Source organism: Syngnathus acus, chromosome 4 (assembly GCF_901709675.1).
Source record: "Syngnathus acus chromosome 4, fSynAcu1.2, whole genome shotgun sequence".
Taxonomy (NCBI): domain Eukaryota; kingdom Metazoa; phylum Chordata; class Actinopteri; order Syngnathiformes; family Syngnathidae; genus Syngnathus; species Syngnathus acus.
This window is the reverse complement of record NC_051090.1, coordinates 6,846,019-6,867,713: the sequence shown is the minus strand read 5'-3', so window position 1 is coordinate 6,867,713 and position 21,695 is coordinate 6,846,019. Positions and strand designations below refer to the sequence as shown.

Genomic DNA, 21,695 nt, shown 5'->3' with positions numbered 1-21,695 from the left:
CCAAACACAAAAACTATATACATGTGCTTAACAAGAAAACAGACAAAAAATTGTTATAAAATCGGTAAATATTGTCCCAAGTAGAGTTATTCAGGTGTTTCCACCAAACAGGAATTCACAATAGTTCATGTTAAAATGTCGCTTTGGAGATGTTCTCCAAATAGTCTGGATTATTATTATTATTATTTTTTTGGGTGGATCTGTTGACTAAAAATTAGGTCCAAGGTGAGGTGAGATTGGGAAGAGGGTGGGAGTCAGGCCAGCTGCTCACAAGTCCACCCCTTGGACAGGGCTTGGCGTCACAGATAGACCCTCCGCAAGTCGCCGGGCGAGGTGATGGTGTTGCACTGAGGGCACAATTTCTTTGCTCCCTAATGTAGAAAATTACACCATTCAAAATGTTGCTTGGGATATCATTTTTTTTAGGGGGGGGGGGGAAAGAGGAAACATACCAGCGTTCGGAGCCAACACTCCTCACAGTGAACATGCCAGCACTGGATGGAAGTCAGTGGGGTTGAATAAGTGTCCTGGAGGATGACACGCAGGTCAAAACTTTGGATTTGTAATAGCCAAGCTCGCCACTAGATGTCCACAAATAACCTATTCTTCTGCGATTCTACTTGATTGTTGTTGAGGAATTTGCTATGGTAATGAAGATTTAAGTGCGTTTTCTCTGCACATTACAAACAAAGGTATCATTCACACATTGGCTAATTATTACATCTCAGGGATTTACTAAATGAAAGAAAAAATATATCTAAAATTCATCATTCTAAGTATTTTTAAGTTTCTTCCAAAAATGTTTAATATAAATATATTAAAAATATAATTTGGGGTCTAACGTTCAATTAAAATATTTTATTCGTTTTATTTTTGGAATAAACCAAAAACAAACAAAAATAATTCATTTCATTGGTCAGTGACAAAACATAATAATAATAATAATAATAATGCATCAGATTTATAATTCTAACTATACTAAATGAGAATAAAACTTATTTGGAATTGAGAGAAAGCATTTGCGATACAAACACTTTCCTATCAACAAGCGGGTAAAAATGAAGACGTACACTCACCATGCAGATGAGGCATTTAAATCTGTCTCCTTTACACAACTGCTTTTCCAGATCCCGTATCCGAGATTTAAGAGCATCCAGGGATGTCAACGCAGAGTCTTCAGGGAGTCTTCACACAGACACAGGAAAGAAGAAAGACTGCAAGTTAGAGGTTGTTTATAGTCAATGGAAGACATATGAAATTATTAGCTGGGCAACATGTGCAGTGTACATGAAATTTAGCAATCACATTGGCTGAATGTCATTTATCATAAAATGAGTGGTGGTGGAGTGGCTGAAGGGAGACTGAGATTTGGGAATTTGCATTAATATCAAACGAGCCGACAGATTTTGCTGTTGATCTTTCTTTTTTAATTTAAAAAAACTAGATTGCCGTATATGTCATTATGGGTTGACGGTCGGCAGCATCATATAGGTCACTCTTGGTGGTCTTTCAATACATACTGTATGCATCAACTTCAACAGGATTTGTAAGATTTTATACAAAAAAAAAGCTGTGTCACTTACATGTCGATGTCATTGTTTTTGCAGGTTTTGGGAAGAACAGCTGTGCTTGCATCAATTTTATCTCCACTGCTTGTGGACGGACTCTCTACACGGACATGAATCATCACAAACATACTTTTTGAGAAGAGGTTAATCACTTGTAGTTCTAATAATTCTTTTGACCTCCCCGTACCTTCATTTGACCATTTGGAAATTTCCCGGTGTACTCCAGAGTCGGGCAATGTTCCGCCACTGCTGCACAACAATAATTAAACATAATGCTCAGCGGCAACAATGCGTGAAAAGTTATAAAGCGATTTTGAGATTTAAAGAAACATACTTAGCTGTCGTCTCCTTGTTGTTTTCCCCGGAACACATGATCACATCTGTCTCTGTGTATCTAAAGTGAAAGCTAAGGAGAAAGAGCTCAAAATGTAGAAAAACATTGTGTGAATGCAAATTTATAAAATCTACCAAGGATTTATTTCGATTTCTACTTTAATAGGATTAACAAAAAAAAATCGTGAAAGATAAAAACTATTTTAAGATGTAAGGGATACTGGACTCGGCCGTACTCTAAGGTGTCGTCTCCATCCACGTCGAGGTCTGCGTCGCTGTCCCGACCTTCTTTAGACGTGCTGCTCACCAACATTGAACCTGAGGAGCAATTTTCAAAATAGGGATGCAACTACGAATAAAAGTCAAAATATCCAATGTCGACGAATATAAAAATATTGCACAAGCCAAAATTGATTTTAATTTGGTCTCAATTTTTCAAGCATCCTTTTTTTTTGTGACATGTTTGCATGTCAGAGCCCCGTCAATGCGTGGACGCTTAACCTTCAAGGCATGCGCTTCTTCTGTAATGTGGATTGAAAAGTTCAGTGCTTTTTCAACAACTGCCACTCTGTCATGTTATTACCGTCCAATGCACAGCATGGCACGCACGCACCGGCAAATACAAACACAAACGTACCTTTGAACCCTCCGACGAGCGACATCATCTGTATCTTCCGCCTTTCGTTCCACTCATCCTCTGATGGTGTTGTGTCTGCAGGGACCTCCTAGACAAATACACACATAAAGACGAGCACATTTACACACACGCTAGGATGATTGTCTTTTGGCTTCTTGTAGCCTCTGGCGGCGTTTTCATAACAAGTGAAGTGTTTTCACATGAATACACGCTGACATGACAGTGATGCTGATGCCGCATGGATGCGCTGATATTTGTATCTCTCCAATGATAATAAAAATGTCACAATGTATGGTTTCATCTGTCTTTTACTTGATAGGGGGGGGGAAAAAAAAGATCAACTCAACCGTACCTGACCCTCGTCTGGTTTCCTCCGTTTCATTTTGCTGATCCTGACTGAGGAGACAAGACAAAGTTGAAGCTATAGTGACTGTTGTTATTGTTTGACTCATATTCAAATTTGATTAAGTTCATGCACGATATTTGGTTGTTTTTCTGATTTAGGTAAGTTTTCACATTATTTTATTTTATATTAAAAAAAAACAAAGCTATTTAAACATTGTTTTTAACAGCTTTCTATTGTGAAATATTCTGAATGAAAATTCGATGTCGCTCAAAGTTAGAAAAAAAATAAATAAACAGATATAGCGATGAATCAATGTGAATTTAAAATGAAATATATGGTCATAGATGTCCACAGTTTGAGAAAGGAATATAAAATAAAATGTTAATCATCTTTCAAATTGAATCATTGAGAGAAAAAAGGTCAAGACTTTATCAACATTTTAGAAACATCTAAAACTCCCATGTACTCTTACAAACACTGACTTTAAACATGATCCAAACAACAACCTGTGTTCTGGATGTAAAAAAAAATATCCTACAGATAGAAGATGCAACATAAGTAAGTCCTTCCCTTGTGGACACTATCAACAATTACATAACAAAGATACTGAAGCAAAATATTACATACAGTAAGAGCATGGCAAAAATCCCAGAGACTAAAATGACGGTGTGTCACTGCACCTCCACTTTCCCCTGTGATATAAAAGTTAACATGGCAGAACACCAGCAGCCCCTCCTTCCCCATTGGGACCACACTGACTGTGGATTGCAAGCAAGGGACATTAGCTTTTAGGACCCCCTTAATTTCTGCATGACAGTGGCTCTGACAGTGGGGTGACGGAGGCTGGTGCTACGCACACACACACATTGGGGCCAGTGGCCGTGACCCCGAGCGCCACCATGCCAGGAAATATAATGAGGGTTAAAGAGGCAAGTCGTAGATGAGGAAGAGCTCATCAAATGGGAAAGAAGAAGAGAGAAGGAAAGTGAGAGGTTGATTAATCAACACAAGACACTCACACACATAGGCTTAAACACACTCTTCTTCCCCCTGACGTGTATTTAGAAGCTCATTATGGCATCCTGTTATAAGGCCAATAAAGGCTAACAGACCTCGACAGCATTGGCAGTTTGAAGAGTCAGCTCCAAGCTGAAAAAAAAGCTTGGCAATTCTTTGATGTGAAAATTATTCCTTTAATTCGTTTATTATCACTGTTTTGGAAATACATGTTATGGGTTATAAAGCACATCTAAATATGTTTTGCTGGCAGATTATGAAAATGTGTTGCTTCTGAAACACCAATTTAAGTTTTTTTTTTTTAAATTGTATTTGAAATGTTCCTCATACACTGTGTGACAATAAATCACACACACAATTCGATTTCATTTTATATGGATGTACATAAAAATGCCCCAAGGAACTATTTTAAGGTCAATTATTTCTTATGATGTATTAAATATATATTATTGTTAATGACTGCTGACAAAGATGCTTTTAGGAGTAGCTCATTAATTATATTTTTAAAAAGTATATACATAACACGTATGTATTTCTGGTGTCTTTTTAGCATTATATGTACATATATATTTATATATGTATACATATATATATACACACACATATATATGTGCATATAAGTATACATATATATACGTATATACATTAAATTGTATATTGTAAATTAAATTTAACTTTTTTGGAAAAAAAAAAAAAATCAAATGTATTTTCCAATTTGCATCTGCATTGTGTCTTACCAGCTTGTGTGCAGTCTAGGTGGGCTCCTGTGCTGTGTGGGCGTAATGGGGCAGATTTGACGTAGCACCTGCACCAGCAGAGGTCGTCGACTGTTAACATATCAAGAGGTCAAAGTTGAAAGGTTAATAACTCCTCTGCTCGTGTGGGCGCTAGGCCAGTGTAGCGGGGTGGCGGTAGGGGCGGGCGCGTGTGGAGAAAAGGGCTGATGTGTGCACGCAACACAACACGACACAATGGCCACAACTAAAAGGGGAAGACTGCTAAAGCCAACTAAGTTTCCCTCCACTCACAACTCACTTTTTATTGTCAGACTGAGTCAGCAGCAATGAAAGAAAATATTTGCTTTTGTAAGCATGCATCAGCTTACCGTTTAGTCGTGTGTGTCTGTTGGCCCGCACACGCAGAAAAGTCTGTATCAAAGAAAAATAACGTGTCATACTACATGACTTGAAATTATAGTTTGTTGCAAAAAAAACAAAAACATTACTGTATGGTTTTTGAGGTTTTTTGTACATCATGGCCTATTTTTACTTTTGTATAAAAAATGGTACAACCCTGTTATCAATTTGGACTAAATTAAACATGCACAGTCGCAAACCGGTAATCTTAACAAGAGAGGAAGCGAGAGCACATTGTGACATCTGCATTTAATTTCTTCCATTTCCTAACAGTTACTCTGTTAGGAGCTAACTGGTACCACCGATGAACATATTATTTGTGAGTGTTGGCTGCGGCGTGTGATCAACTCTGAGCTCATAAAACTGCTGAGTCACTGGCACCACATCAAGACCGGCAACAATGTTTATGATGTCGCTAACTACTAGCTGAGCCACCTTTTTTTTTTTTTTTTTGCATTAATGATGAACAGAACATTTGGAGGCAATGCCTGTAAAATCAATGAACCCTCTTGGCTGCACACTCTCTGGCCACATTACATAATCTTGAATGTAATGAGTTCTAATACTAATAAATATATATATTTATGAAAAAAATCTGCCATTATGGCAGTGCTTAAAGTTGAGTTTATAATTTAATTTTTAATTTTTTGGGGTTAAACTTTACCTGGTATCGGTCAGAATGGATATCATCAGCCGGTCGAGGGGGTGAGCTCGGATGACCTCCTTCGCGTTTGATATGCAGAGAGAATGAAAGAGACTAAAAAGAAAAAAGAGACACGGGAGCGTTGAGGAGCATCGGATTCAATGCAAATCATAACGGTATCATATGTTTACGTTACCTTTGGCGTCCTCATGAGGTGGTCGTGCTGCACCGAAGTGACACTTGTGAGAAGAAAGGTAAATAATACATGAGCACCCATGCAAATAAACAATATACAAACAAATCCAGCATTCTGGAAAAACAAACGCAATATGGTTCTATAAACATCAACTCGTGAACAGCCGGCTGTATCTTGTGGAAATTTGCATGTACTCTAAGCGGGTGTATAACCTCCTTTCAAATCTTTTCACTAAATCTTTCTCACACACACGGGGACACACGTACATTACACGGTCTTTATATTTATCTACACACAGACACACACACACAGACACATGCAGCGTCCCTGTGGGCCAAGTCCAATTTGAAACCATTACTGTCCACCAAGTGGTCTTTAAGCAGATTTGGACTGTAATGTCTTTATTGGAGAGATCCTTCTTATGGTCAAAGCAGCAGTGTGTTTCTTTCTGTGTGTGCATAAGCAAGCATGTTAGCCTCCAAGCATCTATTAGTGGGACATTATTTGCCCGCTGTATGATTTGTCGCCTGGAGGCTGAAGCCTGCAAAATGAAATATGTAGGCAACAATGAGGAGGCCTGTAAACATTGCACATAGGTGACAGAGAAGATGGGACATACCAATTGAGGAAAGTGCTGGGGTGTGGAGACTATAGAATATTGTTTGGTTTAATTATCAGGATAACAGAGGAGAACGAAGATAATAGAATTTGGATGGGTAAGTCATAAACAAAATGGCAACACTACCTGATTTGAATCTGGCTGAGTTTGGCTAATTCCTGCTCCATATGTTCTTGCAGCTCCCCTGGTCGCAGAACGCTCTGACACACTGGACACACTGGAGCTCCGGCATCGTAGAGCACCTTCACTTTGCCACCTGCATATATTAGAGAGCCAAATTACTTTTTTTTATGAACATTCTCTCCCAAAGAAATCTCAACATGGCGTTACGTGAATGGAGAAATAATGACTGCTTTATAAATTTACTCATCCAGGAATACTGACAGAAACAAAACTAAAATATTAGTTGAAAAAACTTCTAAAGCATTTTTAAGGTGTATGTTGTAAATCTAATCTAATTATAGATGAGTGTTTGGCAGGAAATGACCTAAATAAATAATAAATAAATAAGTAAATAAATAAGGAACTAAATAGAATAAAACTAAATCACATTATTATTTAAAGGGGAGTTCAGGTCAAATATTTTTTTTAGGATAATATATTTCGTTTTATAGTTCACTGAATATACATCAAAATATTACTTATATTTGTTACGAAGTTCAGACAGAGATAGTTCCCCTGTGTGGTTGTGTGTGTTCTGTAGACCGATGTATCCTATTGACAGATAGTGGCGGAGAGAGTGAAACGGACACACACACACACACAAACGCACACACAGCAGTGTACCCCCTGCCGTCAGTGTGTCGACATCATAGGCTGTCAATAGGAACATTACCCAGGAGGACCACTCGGCCCATTGGGCCCCACTGATGGATTACTGCCATAAGCAGCCAGCTGGGATCCCGAGGAGCTCCACTATATCAAGATTTTACCTAGTAGATGAGGTGATTTACTCCTGAAAGCCATCAATCACCGGGCGCTAGTAGGCAAGACGTAGCTAATTTGCCGTCTCAGTCCAGAGCCAATGTTTATAGTTTTTACACTAGATTATAAAAGGGCAGGTTAGGACAGTTTTGTGGAGAGGAAGCAGCAGATTATCACTTTTGTCCGAATAAAATGTGTTAGTAAGCGGCCAACCTAATCGGCTAAATAGGACAAAAGGGCCTCTAAATAAAACGTGGAGTGGAAAATAGAAAGTGGTGTCCTTGGGAGAGTGACGGTTCTCCTTGCGTCCCCGCCTTCCCCCATCACACCTTTTTTGCATCCCCTTGTGGAAGCCTAAATGACTTTTCCCGACACGCATCGAACGTTCCTGCGCTCCGCCGCTCGGAACATGTCGGCATCAGTAAACAATGAAATCTCGGTGCTGAAATTGAATTTATAACCACATTACCTGCGCAGATAACGTCTCTGAATGGCGCCACGATAAGAGCAATGGGATTTGATTTTCGGGGTGTTTTATTGGTCCACTTTTGGGATTCGGCTCCCCAAAGCCCCACCGACCGCATCCTTCACCTCTGATCCACACCAGCATCAGATTAAACGTGCGTGTTTGCCGAGTCGTTGCTCGTACGTTAAGTGACAGTAGCCGATTCACGACCATCATTCTTTTTTTCCAACCCCCTTGCCCACATAAACGCTGTCAGTTTCAGTCAGACTCAGACCCTTTTCAGCCTGGGGGGTCTCAGACACACAACGGGGGGCTGTAAAACTGACTTGCCGGGCTTGTAAACCGTTCCCTCACTACAGCAACCAGCTCGGATGGATTGCTGGCGCGTTGTTGTTGGGTCCTGCCCAGTTTGAAGGGCCCATCATCTAATGGATTCACCGCCTTAGTGTGTCTGATTGTTTCCTTTCTCTCTACCGAGAGGTGTCTCGCCAGTTCAGAACCTCCTTTTTTGGCTGTCTAGGATGCAGTAGGTCCTTCATTTGTTCACCTCAAGTGTCGTGCCTATAAACGTCATGTGCATCACAATGAAGAGTCCTAATTTTTCCGATGTGTTTGTAGCACCTCGTAGAATTAAGTGCGTCGTTAAAGCAAAGCTGCATTCCGGGGTGATTTCAAGTCGAACATAAGCAAAAACATGGCGTGTTCGCTAGCGATAGATGAATTACTGATTGAGTTTTAAATTGCAAGTCAATTGTATGGAATCGATGGTTGCGTAGCCAAATATTGGAGCAAGTGAGTCTGTAAATTGTGGCTGATGACATACCCATAAACTCTTCCTGGATGGAAATTTGAAATTGAGTTTTCTGGAATGCTTCTAGATCAACTGGCCAAGTCTCAGATCAGTGACATTATAAAATAAAGTTAATCTTTGATCCCATATTTTTCTCCCCTTGTGAAACTAAACAGCTTCATAATCTCCAAGTACTCAGCCCTGCAGCAACAAGATCAAAATCCCACAAAAAAAAAGAAATCCTCAAAACATCACGTACCCTCCCCTGAGGGCCTCGGTAATGGCCGATGCCAGCGCCCATATGACGGCTGCCACTTCAGCAGATGCAGATGGAGCGGAGATGCCTAACGTGACCTTTAGTGAATGCCACATCACATCAGGCCGGGATGTCACCCGTTGACATTATGCTAGGGCATGAAAAGGCTGTTCTACATTGTGACGAACAACCCTCGCCCCACCGGCCCCTTCCCAGCCATTCCTCCTGGCTACAAACCTGTGGACGCGATATAATTTTGATTGACGTGACGTCGAACAGACGGCTTTGAATGGCAGAAGACACGCAAGCAAGGAAAGACACCGCGCTTACGTTGCGCAAGCTAGCTTTTTCACTGCCGATAAACTGCTGAGACAAGTCAGTCAGAGCGGCACCGTGATCCCAATCATCAAACAATTCCTTTAAGCACATCAGAAAAAAAATCTATAAAAGCAGTAACAAGCACACAGACTCTATATAAGCAGTAGGCATGCTGTGATTTGGGTGGGGGGTGTTCAATTAGCGCCTGATGTCGAACTCTGGACCGGTTGGTGAATAGGTAAGTCCTTGGCACACTTTCAGAGGAGACCAAGGCCTATAAAAGCCACTGGCTCCTGCAGCACCTGTGCCACACCCTACGAGACCGCCTGCCTCCAATTTAAAAGCATCACGCAGGATATTAGTCAGGACTTTTTCGTCTGTGAGGCAGAGCTAAGCTCTACACAGGAGGGGGAGGAGGGGAGCACGCAGGCCGCCATTTGTTTTTTATTGGGGAAATAATGGCCTATTGAGAAGTTTGGAATTTAATGAGCAACATAATGAGCCCTGTAGTAACACATCTGCTAGCAGCTCAGTCATTTCTGCGACTTTCAAAGCTGCTTTGAAACACAACGTCCACTTGCCTTTGACGCGGTATTTTTCGAGATATCCCTGTTCCGTTAATTGCCCGACAGTGCTGTTGCGAGAACAAAGGAGAGGATATTTTTTTCCCAAGGCTTGACCCCAGATCGTCTCTTTCTGTCCAATCTAATTTCAGCATCCTTCAAAAAGATCCCTCCGACCGAGCAATCTATTGCATTTAACGTGTTAAAGACAGTTGCCACAACCACGGTGACCTTTGCCCCTTACGTAAATCAATGCCTCGTTAGATCGCTAATGATCATTCATTGACTAATAAGATCTGTATCAACCCCTTGTAGGGCATTGATTGACCTTTGCCCTCGCTACTTCTTTGCCGAACCGCCACATGTGATGGCAGCTGCAAGTCCTCGGGAATCAGATGATGAAAAAGCTCCTGGTGGGAATGGAGAGGAATCCTAAACCTCAAATGAACTCATTCTGAGGCACCTCAGGCAAAATCCCTTTTTCTCTCCGGACCTACAGATCAATGGACATAACCTCTCTGACCACGGGTCAATCAGCACACAACCTCAAATTTATCTCAGTTTCCCTCACGCCCTTTCTCTCTCTCATCTTCTCCATTAGTCACCACAATTGTTCAATCAGCTTCGGGTGTGGCCCGGCATGCATGAGTCCAATCAAGTCGTTGATGGAGAGCGGACCGGGTAGCCGCTAAACTCTGCGGCCACGTTTGCCTTCCCGGGACTGGAGGGCGAAGGATCGAACCCTGCCTGTGCACTGTTCCGGCCAATCAATCTGGCCCTCATTGAGATGCATGGCTCAATGATCTGTGATAGTGAATTACAGATTGGCGAGAGCGAGTGCAAGTCAGGAGCTGTCCTTGGCCATTTGCAGTGATATAAAGCTACTTATGTGCTCACTCACAGCAGCTTGAAGACTTTACCTCAGATTTAAAAATATTAGAATAATGACCAGACAACTTTAACTCATGGGAATCAGTCACTAATTAGCAGAAAAACAAATAAAATTGCCAATATGACATTGAACTCCAATATTCTTACATAAACTTGTCTCAGGACAACAGTGAAGGTCAAAAAGAGCAGTTTTGAAGTGACTGGCTGGTCTAGAGAACTAGATACAGACTTTAGGTGCATCTGAGTCATACATCAAATTTTTTCATTCTTCTTTTTTTCCCAGCATGATATGCAATGACGCTCTTACTTGAGGCAATAAAATGCCAAATTCCACCTCTCGCCAATCCATTTGCCGTGCCGTCAGTCTGACGGGATCAAAAAAGGAAGAGAAAAGAGAAAGAGCAGTTCACCGGTGGCTTGTCACTCATTGTGATGTCATCAACCGGCACTCGCTCGGAAATAAACTGTCACATTGGATCACAGTGGCAATTCTCGAATCTGTCTCAACACAATCAGATAGCATGTTTTCTTTGAGCTAAAATAAAGTTGTCCCTGCCTACTCTTCCATCATTCTTCCTTCAGTGTACCATTCCTTAACCCAACTTTCCAACAAAAGTTTAGATTGAGTTTGTGTGAAATGCCCGAATGTAGAACCACTACCCGAACAAAACCTTGCTTTCCCCCTCTGACACAAAGCTAGCCCTCATCCATGAAGTGCAGGTGATGACATCAGATATTAAGACGCAACACTCCACAGGTGAGTTAAAAGCTCTTTAAAACCACCAGCATACCCCAAAAAAGCAAATAAAACCATCTTAGCTTGTGTAAGGGCACGTGACCACAAAATGGCCCGCATCCGTCTCTCAGAACTTTTCAGAATTGCAGAACAATGTCATTTTCAGCGGCTGCACTGAAAGACATTATTAGAGATAAGCTGCCACTTATTCCCCCCCCCCCCCCCCCCCCGCCCGCCACTTCACCAGATAACATCCGATACTGTCCAAAACATAGTGAACTTCTGCTGGTACCTCAAGAGAACATGCACCTGGCACCTGTGTTTGGGTTTGTCACACTTCCTAAAGGATGCTATTGTGTCTGTCTGGATGATCAAACACATGATGGGTCTTATCTTCAGTAAGACTCTATACAATATATTTAACAGGAAGTGATTAATGTTATGTGGCGGATGAAATGACAATTGACATGATATTACCTCAAATATATGATATAATGGCAGCTATTTGTATATGGTATTTTGTATGTTATATGTTATATTTTCTTTATTATGTATTTCTATTTATCTATATATTTATACTTTTTTGTATTGGCCTGCCTGGGGACTGCAGATAAAAAATAATTTCGTAGCAATAATCCAGCATATTGACTTTTTTTTTTAACATTGTGATGTGCATTAATGCGCATTGTCACTAATCAAATTAAAAAAATACATAATATTAAACAAATAATATCAAATAAATAATAAATGTATACTGTATTTTGCTTTATTTAGTTAAATAAGCAGAACAAAATGGGCACTATTTGCATTGAAACAATCAACTGTGTGCATCCCATAATCATTCAATGATTGATTCGTAATTTCACTAATAGAGTTACGGCTGAGACAATAGGATGTGTGAAACGGACTCTGCGCTGTGACCCAGCCCGGCGGCCTCACAGCAGGCCTGCCAAGCTTCTGCCTGTGTGGTCCATGGGGACAATTAGCACAATCTCCATACTAATGGCAAGCTTGTCATGGACACTGCTGAGGCTATGAGTGTGTGTGTATGTGTGTGTGTCCGAGGGGTGCATATGCGCATATCCTTCAATGTAAATATGCATACTCTCTGATGTGCACCGAGTTCCTATGTATGTATTTATACGAGTGGGCAGTCAGCAGTATTTTAGCCAAGTGAGCAACACTCTCCCTTCCACCCTGTTGGCTTGCAGCTCCAACCCTGATGCCTGGCCACTCATTAGCACCATAATAAAGAGTTGAGACGACACATAAAAGGTTATATACTGCTGGACGGCTGTTTTCCTACCAATTATAAAGCATTTGATTTATGGCCCAGACTCAATGCTATTCTCTCAGGAAGAATGGGGGGGATGGATTGTTGATAGCCTTTACACGACGGGGTCGATCCTGGTCAACTTTGACCTTTAAGGCAGGAGGGGTGATTTGAGGATGTGACATTTAGGGGTGCTTAGCCCACAGTTAGAATGTCAAGCAAACTGCTGCTTTACAATTAGTGCATCGATAAAATAATCATACTGTATTTAAAGGTACATTTTGAAAATGGAAATCGTTTTGCATAGTGCAAAATTATTAGGCAGTATTTAACAATTCTGAAATAACCATAAATATTAAGTGTTAACAAATGTAAATATTCTATGTGTTTTATTTGTGTTTTCTGTTTGTTAGTCTGATTTACCCTGTGAGTCCGAATGCTAAAATCTGATTTATGTTTATATCTACATTTTTGGATTGTTTATTTCAATTGTTGACCTAAAATGAACTTTTCCTTGTGTCAAATTTGAAAAGTTCCGTTCAAATATCATTTTTGACATATACGTACATCTTGACATGCCACTTCATTTTTTTTTTTTGATAAAATACTTTTTTTATTTATTTTTTTAAAAATGCAAATAATGGCTTACAGTCACAGACTGATTGTTCACTGGAGGAGGTAAAGCCATCAAGCTTGGCATGCCTTTTTGACACACTTGGCTTTTGTCAAGCTTCTCTACAGCTGGAAGACTCACAAAAAAAAAACAAAAAAAAAAGCACAAGTGACATGCTGTAATGAGGTCTGTCTGTGACACAAAGCGAAGACACTCTCGAACACACACACACAGAGCGAGCAGCATGTGTTTAACCTCAACGTTTGCCCTCTCTGACATGTCGATGGGCCCGACACTGATTTGTTGGGCTCGGGGGACGATGCAAAGGATGTTGTGTGCGTGCGGCGTGCCACTTCTGAGGAACGTACGATTCGATCTCCAGAAATCCCCTTTTCACCGCTACCCCGACTCCTTCCTATGCACGCATGCACATATGTGCGGCGGCCCTTTTGATGCCAGATGAGAAGCAGCTGCAATGCAGTTGATCAGGTACTCGGACAGAGAGGTGGAAGGCGGGAGAAAAGAGAGAGGGGAAAAAGGAAAGGCAGCCCCTGTTAAAACGAGGGTGTTGTATTAAAGACCCCTGGGTCTTGGACTCATTATAACCACCACCCCCCCTCCGTCTCTGCCGAGCCCATCACAGCGAGACACGGAAGCAGATGCAGTGACGACAAGATGTGTTATGACTCGTGATGATCTAACAGGTGCTGATGGTCACCACAAAAAGACCTCAGTGCACACAAACACACATAAACACACACACGTGTCCCCCTGCTACTGTAAAAGCCTCCTTCTAGACTTATAGAGATCCTGTCTGCCTCCGGCAAGCCGTGTGGTCCACATCCGGACACACACACTTTTGGATAACACAATCAAGACGCCAAATGCCTGCAGTAACATTCATAAAGAAAGAAAATATGAACAGTTGCTAGTGCTCAGCCTTTCAAAATATATAGTGAGGGAAACCTGACTCAAGAAAATGAAGGCCATTAAAAAGTTTATTACAACGGAACCTTTCACGAGACATCAAATAAAGTTGGTCAACCTCTGATTTGCTATGATATGGAAACTAAATTTCCAAAATAAAGTATCTTATTGTTTTAATCTATCATATGAAAAAAATTACAAAATTAGTTGCCGTACAACAGAGCGCTTTTGCTAACATGACAGAGCGCTTCCCAATCAGAGTGATAATAAAAACAAAAAGAATTTTTAAAAAAAAGTTTGACGTTAGCGTTGCCCAAAAAGTTGCACACTGCGCGACCACACAATTGGCCCTGTCTAAATCCAAATACATGACAAGTAAAATTCCATTCTCCCACTCACTGGCCCTGATGGAAAGGATGAAGGGAAGGAGAGGGGGGAAAAAAGCACTGAAGAGTTCCCCCTCCTGCCAAGATGAAAGCCTCTTTTACTTGGGAGAACATTAGGAGAACAAACTACCATCACTACAGGAGGGGAAACAGTCAACACATCAAACACAAGCAAGCATTAATATTGTAATTCTTGCTCCTGGAGCGTTTGAAACGCACAAGAAGACTACCAGTGTGGTCAGCCACAAACGCTGCTTGAAAAACCACTTTCGGGTATGTGCAAGCTTTTGTTTTGCCCTTAAGCAGAATCCGACAATCTTGTTTGCATTCAGAGTAGTGACATAGCAACAAGGCAAACTCAGCCATACCTTAAATAAGCATTGGCTTGGTTGTTGCGTGGAGTGCAGATGAGGAGGTGAGTGCATCCAGGGAATACGAGATGTATATGCATGAGAATTGAGTGGCTGCTATCGATCCCCTTGCGGTCCGCCAGTGGGATGTAAACACCGTGTCTTTCAACGGGAAGCTTCAGTCAATACGAGCGGACAGTCGACGACAAAACGCTTCTTTTTAGCACGAACTATGGGGCTTGCATTTATATGTCAATAAGCCAAACTCATTTTTAAGATTGACAAACAGGCATGCTTTGTGAGTGGATGACAATTATGGGTGGATTTTGAGACTCTTAATACCTCAAGCTGGCTTTGTTCACGATGGGAAACTTGACATTCTGGAGATGAAGTCAAGAGAAGATGCACACACACACACACGAACACACTTTTGGGCCCGTTTAAGCTGTCATGTCTGCAGCCAGCTTAAGGTATCAAGCTTCACCGTGACCAATGATTAAATCTACGGGACAAATCTAACATGGAACTACGTGATATTGATTGTGTTTTCCATGAGACAAAACGCCTCCCTTCTATTAACCTAAAAAAAAAAAATTTTTTGAACTCAGGCATTTTGTCCTAATAGATGCTTACGTCCAATATTTGGAGTTATTGTTGTATCACTCATCAAAGTCTATCTGTGACATACAAATGAATGATTATTTCCTTTTTTTTTTATCTATGTGTTATTTCTTAAATTTGTCATAGTTTATGTAAATTAGGGGTGATATTAAATTTCAATAGATATAAAAGAAATCCTCAAATTTATATTTTGACAACTTTTGTACGGTGATTGAGAGCACAAAATGGTTTTTGTGTGTTGCAAGCATGGAAAAAGTCAATTTATATTAAACATCGTCTCTAAAATCTCCTAAGAAAGTGATACTTAAGTAACATTTGCTTGCGGTAAGCTTCAGTGCTCTAACACTATTAATTAAAGTGCTTTCAAGTTTGATGTCATGTTTTTCTGGGTTGGCAAATTTTGAACATCTGGGAAAAGAATGACAGCCGTTACAAGTATTTAACGTACAAACATATAACTAAGTTGTTGAGTTTAAGTTTCTTAATAGTTTTGTATGTACAAAGCCCTTAAACATCTGACTCTCAAACAGCTTGGCCACCCTAACGACACGCTCAACCCGTCAGACCTGGCCACTGACTTCCAGTTTCCCTACTTTTGTTCCCGGTAAAGGGCCATTTGGGTTCCAACTCGGCCCGGCAGCAGAGAGCATCTCCCTGAGGAAAATAAGCACGACTCGCTTGGTTGCAAGCATCTGCCCTTTGAAAGGCTGCGAGACTGTTTGAACAGCTGTCGGCGCACGCCAAGCATCCCAGACCTTAACTGATAAAACTGAGGAAACTCTGGAAGGAAAAATCAACAGAGGGAAGTCACTGGCAGGGCAGATGGAGGTGTCCTGCCACCCTGATGCACTGGCCAGATGAGAAGATTCATCCTTGCCAGATGTGGACACTGACCAGAGAGGTCTGCAACATTTAGTATGGGATGCAATATATTATAAATAATTATGTTTTGGTCGTCTTCTCTGCATGATCTGGAGAGTTCGTACTAACTATATAAACTTACATAAATGCAATGCACCATTTCAGAAAAAGAACATTACACAGTCAGACATGGTGGCGATAACTTTATATTCTGGGGCTGCTTTGATATTCCAGCACCTGGACGAATTGTTCTGATTGATGAAACCGTAATTCTGTTGTTTACCAGAAAGTCTCAAAGGAGAATATTAAGCCATCAGATCATCAACTTGGGTTCCCGATCAAGTCTAGCTGAAAAAAGCAACAAGAAGGTTTTTGGAGGGGCCTCGTCAAAATCATCCTTCAAAAATTGTTTACCTGGGTTATCTTTGTCTAATGTTTACATTTGATGATATTAAACATTAAAGTGGGACCATAAATGCATCGAATGGTAACTGTGGAAATAATTGTTCATTGCGATGCGATTGCTCCTGAAAATAAAGCAGTTCGATGGTTCTTTTTCCGTCTTGGATACAAGCAAGAAACATTGCCAATGAGATGAATCGGGCCAATGAGGAAAAGTTTGACTCGCTCGTATATAGCTTGTTCTGGTTTGCATGTCGAGGGTTTGTCTAGTCTGGAACCTGCGCATTTTCCCAGCCCGGGAAATTTCCAGGCTTAACACTTAAGACTTGAGGTCCTGAAGTGACTGTCTGTTAGTCAGTCAAGAGGAACAAGTGCATGTCAGACTTGAAGCAAGTGCTGGGAGCTCAATTGCATTAAAGCTCTTAAGTTTGCCTTCACTCCAGACTAATTGGATCAAGTTGGAAAAGCAGATTCCAATTTTTGTCCGCCGCCAAACTTGCACCCACCCCTCCTTCCCCTTCCATCTTTTGTCCTTGTCAACATTCAGGTAAACGAGATTCCCCAAAACCAGGAGGTGAGCGGATGGCGCATGCACGGCTGCACCGAGCAAACACTGTCAGGCAGGCAGACACGCCTCTCGCGCCAGCACGCCGGCTGCCATCGCTTCGCGTTCCCCTTTCCCGTCCTTATTAAAATTCCATATTGAGATTCCTTCCCGCCGCTCCGCCTCCCAGGCCCTGTCACTCAACACAAGATCGGCAAGTTTCAACAAAAAGACGCATACATGCAAAAACTTTTCTTAAGACAACTTGTTCCTGCTCCTTGTCCTTTGTGTGGGATGAAAGTTTCCTTTAGGTGTATGTGTACCCCAAACGCCCTCAAACCCCCTCCTTCTGCCCCCCCCTCCCTTTTTTTTTCCATTGTCATTATTTTGATAGTGTCCCCTCTGATCTGACGAGCCTTTGGATGCTCTCTTCCCTCTGTCTTTCTGTGTACACTTTGAAGTATCAGACGCTCCCCGTGGCGGCCGCCGCCGAGGAGGGTTTGATTTCCCATCATGCCTTGCATTGTCCCCCCCCTCCTCACCCTGACTCCCTCGAGTTTCTACCTCTCCCTCCGTTGTTCGGTGCCCCCGCGTGGTTGGGCAATTATCCCCGGGAGTAATGAGGAGCGTCTCTTCCTTCCCCTGCATACTGACTGACACCTCTCCCACTCATTTGTCAACAAATCAGACGTCTGGTGTGGGCGGCCATATTTGCACTGAGGGTTTTTTTGCACGTGGAAACTCGGGTTGATGCGCTTTACTCTCTCTCACACTTTCTCCCTCTCTCATTTTCTCCATCCTCCTCCATCCCTTCCTCTATCTCTGCCACCTCGTTATCGCTGACAGGATGTCATTCCTTTTCCGACGCGCACTCCTCCGACGTCTGCCCGCCATACGGTCTTGTGTATCTCGGCTGCTCAAGGAAAGTCTGACTACCAATAGGCCTAATGGTCATATGTGGCTAATGATCACTGAGCTAAACAAGTGCAGCTGTTCACATGATTTGTGTCAAAGTTGTTCACATGCGGGCGTAGAGAGCAAAAGGGAAAATAAAAGCAGATACACTGTGTGGACATACGAGACAATTAACCAATCAATCAGGTGGGCTTCTTAACTTAATTATTCACATTACTGAGACATTTCGGAAAAAGTTAAGCTACCAACTTTGGGGGAACAGTTTTTATTTGTCTATCCCAGCTTTGCTGTGACCTAACGTACCACAGACAATCCACACAGGCGATGTGTGGATGAGTTTGGTGTGGATGAATGGATGTTCAAACACCTTTGGAAGGAACTAGAAATGAAATTATGAGCCACACAGACCAACTACAATATTTTGAAGAAAGTCTTTCCAGAGCAGTGAAAGTGCAAGCCACAAAAGGGGGGGGGAACTAGCTACAGAATTTATTTGATATAAACTTCCATATTTGTCATGAAAAGTGTCCAAATATGTTTTTCTTTTCATTGCTGTCCAAAAAAAAGCACCTCGTACCTTCAAATTTGTTTTTCATCCATCCTCCTATCTACTTTCTTGATTGCTTACTTGTCCTCATGGTGAGCTGGAGCATATCCCCGACGACGGGGTGAGAGGCGGTGTGTGTGTGTGTGTGAGTGTTATATGCACATATATACAAACAATTAACCACAGAAAATATGGCGACATATACTATAATGTAAAAATATGTACAAATGTTCTCTTTTGAGCTGAATCATCAACTCGATCCATCAAATACAGCAAAATCTCAAAAGCTGTCCAATGAGAGATAGAGATGCATAAATCGTGTGATTGTATACTCACTGTGCTCTCTGCGCTCCTCCGGGCTGGATGATGCCTCACCATCGGAAAGCAGGCCAGACATGGAGAACAGCTTCCTCGCCGAATCTTCTCCACTTTTGATGGAGCCTCCGGGAGAGCCAAAGTCAAAGTCCTTACCGTCCGCCTCCGAGAAGCAACTTTTCAGCCTCTTTGCGGGCGTGAAGGCCGAGTGGTAACCGATCGACTCCCTCTCGTCGTGCGGTGATGAGAAAGGCCGAAAGGCGCCGCCGACCCCGCTGTGGTGGAGCATGCCCAGGGTGGAGCAGTCCAGGTTGGGTGGGGTGAACTGGGGGTGCAGGTGCAGTAGGGAGGCCGGGAAGTCTCGGCCAGGAAAGGGGCCTGACACCGGTCCCTGGCGCTGATACATGGAAGCGAAGGTGTAGGATGCCGAGGGGAAGGGCAGGTGGAGGTCTTTCTCCATCGAAACGGGGATCCCAAAGGGCCTGGGCGCCTGGCAGGGGACGGACGCATCTCGGCCAGCCTCAGCGGTGGAGGCGAGGACCATGAGAGCGGGGGAAGCGAGGGGAGCTGGCATGTAGGAGGAGCTGTCCATCTTGAAGGGGCGATGGAGGTCCATTCACCTCCTTGTGAGCGAAGCTGTATGTGAAGGAATAAACAGGAGAGTTCTTAATGCAAAGTGAAAAGACTGAGAAATAATACAAAGACTTTTAATTTACAGCCTCTAAAATTCATACAATATTAAATTCAGTGAAATACGTTTTGCTGGAAATGTGGGTGCAATTCTTTTACAATCAGTTTTAGATTTATTATAAAGGGGTGCAAATTGCTAATAAAATGTAGCATTTAAATATTCATTTAAATAAATGTGAATACATTTAGCAGGATAAGCGATTAAGAAAACGATATATTTTGGATATGGATATATTTTGTGTAAAAATGTACATTTAATAAAATAACACTCAGATTCAGAAAACACTACATTTAATACTGCAGTATGATCAAATAGATTTTACAAAGATTATATGATGGCAAACATTTAAAATTATAATGAGTAGATGATTGTACAATTTTATTAAAAAAAATCAGTTTTTGATGTAAAGTATACTTTAAAAGGAGCTGCTCAACATTGCTTTATATAATCTAATCAAATAAACGATTATAGTTAAAACTCTATGATAATCCATAAAATTGAAATGCATCTACTTGATTAAATGAGAACAGGTGGTGTATGAAAAACATTGAAATAGAACTTTATTAGTCTTTCCCAAAATAACTACTCGAAAGTTTTTGAACCAATCAGACTTAATTGAAAAACGCAAACTTCACATGGTGCAAATTGGAACTGCACAAAAAAAGCTTTTTATTTGTCACGCTATATAAATCATAAAACAAACTGTAAATTAAATATGCAGCAGTTTTTCAAAGAGTTGACACTTTTGCAACTGAATGCGCAAACGTTTTACGCACAAAACTACCGCGCCGTTTAAACACTCAATATCTCCAATTGAACGCAATTAAACCAACTTAAGCGGTAATGCGCGGAGACGCACACTTACTGTGATGAAGAACTCGGGGGGGACGATCTTTACTCCACTCAACTTCCAACAGTTCCCGAACGCGACACTTTCCACGGGCGAGCGCAGTGAAGAACGTGGAAGCGTCCTCCTTGCTTGCTCCACGCTCCGGGATGCTCCTGCAAGACTTCCCCGGTGGCCGTAGATGTGACCGGGATGAATACACCAGTGGGCCGGCTGAGTGTCTGCCCGTGTCTCCCTCCTCGGTGTGTGTGACACCCCCTCCTCCCCTCTCTGCTTCTTTTCCAGCCCCTCTTTCCACCACGTACCCCCCCACCACCCCACCTCGCGCCCTCCTCGGACACTTTCAATTTCTCCCCTCCTGCTAAAGACAAGTCAAGCAAATCAGAAATGGAGAGTATACAATTAAAAAACATTATTGACAATATCATTGGAATTTAGTCACAAAATAACATCCCCTGGTACTTTTCATATGGAAATGGGAGAGAGCCAAAAGAGCTTAATATTAGCAATAATTATGGAAAGTGTGGCATGGAAGAATTTGACTTATACAGGAAGCAAAAATGGATTTTTTTAAAAGTAGATTGCAATAAAGAGCCTATATCGGATTTGATAGATTGTCTATTTCGGCACTATATCAAGTAAGCAGCACGGTGGACTAGTGATTAAAATATTTGTCTCGCAGAATGGATTTGACACACATTGGGTGCAACTTTGCATAAACATCCGGATAACTGAAAGAAGAAAATGACACTAAAATAAAGAGAGGAAAAACAATGTTATTTATTTTATGGTCTATGCGCCATGCAGCATGATACAATGTGCCGTGAAAGATTATCAGGTGTGCCACAGAAAATGATCTAATTTTGCCTAATTAGTTTGAAAATATTTATTTATTATAAATAATGCATCTGTTGATCCATTTCAACGTAGGACAGTATAAGTTGGTGTGTGTAAACTGAGTGGG

The 21,695-nt window shown here is 41.6% G+C and overlaps 1 protein-coding gene across 4 annotated transcripts; it reads right to left on the bottom strand.

The window, feature by feature from the left end:
• Positions 1 to 185: 185 nt before the first annotated feature.
• On the bottom strand, positions 186 to 21,079 carry rnf220b (ring finger protein 220b). Of its 4 annotated transcripts, none has more exons than XM_037248881.1 (16): positions 20,744 to 21,079; positions 19,215 to 19,829; positions 6,622 to 6,751; positions 5,877 to 5,919; positions 5,702 to 5,794; positions 5,007 to 5,049; positions 4,639 to 4,728; positions 2,891 to 2,934; positions 2,539 to 2,626; positions 2,123 to 2,219; positions 1,903 to 1,962; positions 1,756 to 1,817; positions 1,584 to 1,668; positions 1,077 to 1,185; positions 453 to 527; positions 186 to 371 (listed from the first exon to the last, which is right to left on the bottom strand). In XM_037248881.1, the coding sequence occupies exons 2-16, from the start codon at positions 19,807 to 19,809 to the stop codon at positions 300 to 302; spliced, it is 1,686 nt and encodes a 561-aa protein (XP_037104776.1). In that variant the 5' UTR covers positions 19,810 to 19,829; positions 20,744 to 21,079; the 3' UTR covers positions 186 to 299. The 4 variants fall into 4 exon arrangements, with proteins under 4 accessions (XP_037104776.1, XP_037104777.1, XP_037104775.1 ...); XM_037248882.1 differs by having other exon boundaries at positions 1,756 to 1,814; positions 20,750 to 21,079; XM_037248880.1 differs by having other exon boundaries at positions 20,750 to 21,078.
• Positions 21,080 to 21,695: the final 616 nt, after the last annotated feature.

Bases quoted from the DNA above. Each gene is read 5' to 3' on its own strand.
- rnf220b (XM_037248881.1), bottom strand. From the start codon at position 19,809: ATGGACCTCCATCGCCCCTTCAAGATGGACAGCTCCTCCTACATGCCA. The intron at 5,920-6,621 runs GTAGTGTTGCCA...TCTTCTCACAAG, and splicing joins CTCAGCCAGATTCAAATCAG to TGTCACTTCGGTGCAGCACG. The intron at 2,627-2,890 runs GTACGGTTGAGT...GTATTTGTCTAG, and splicing joins GGAAACCAGACGAGGGTCAG to GAGGTCCCTGCAGACACAAC.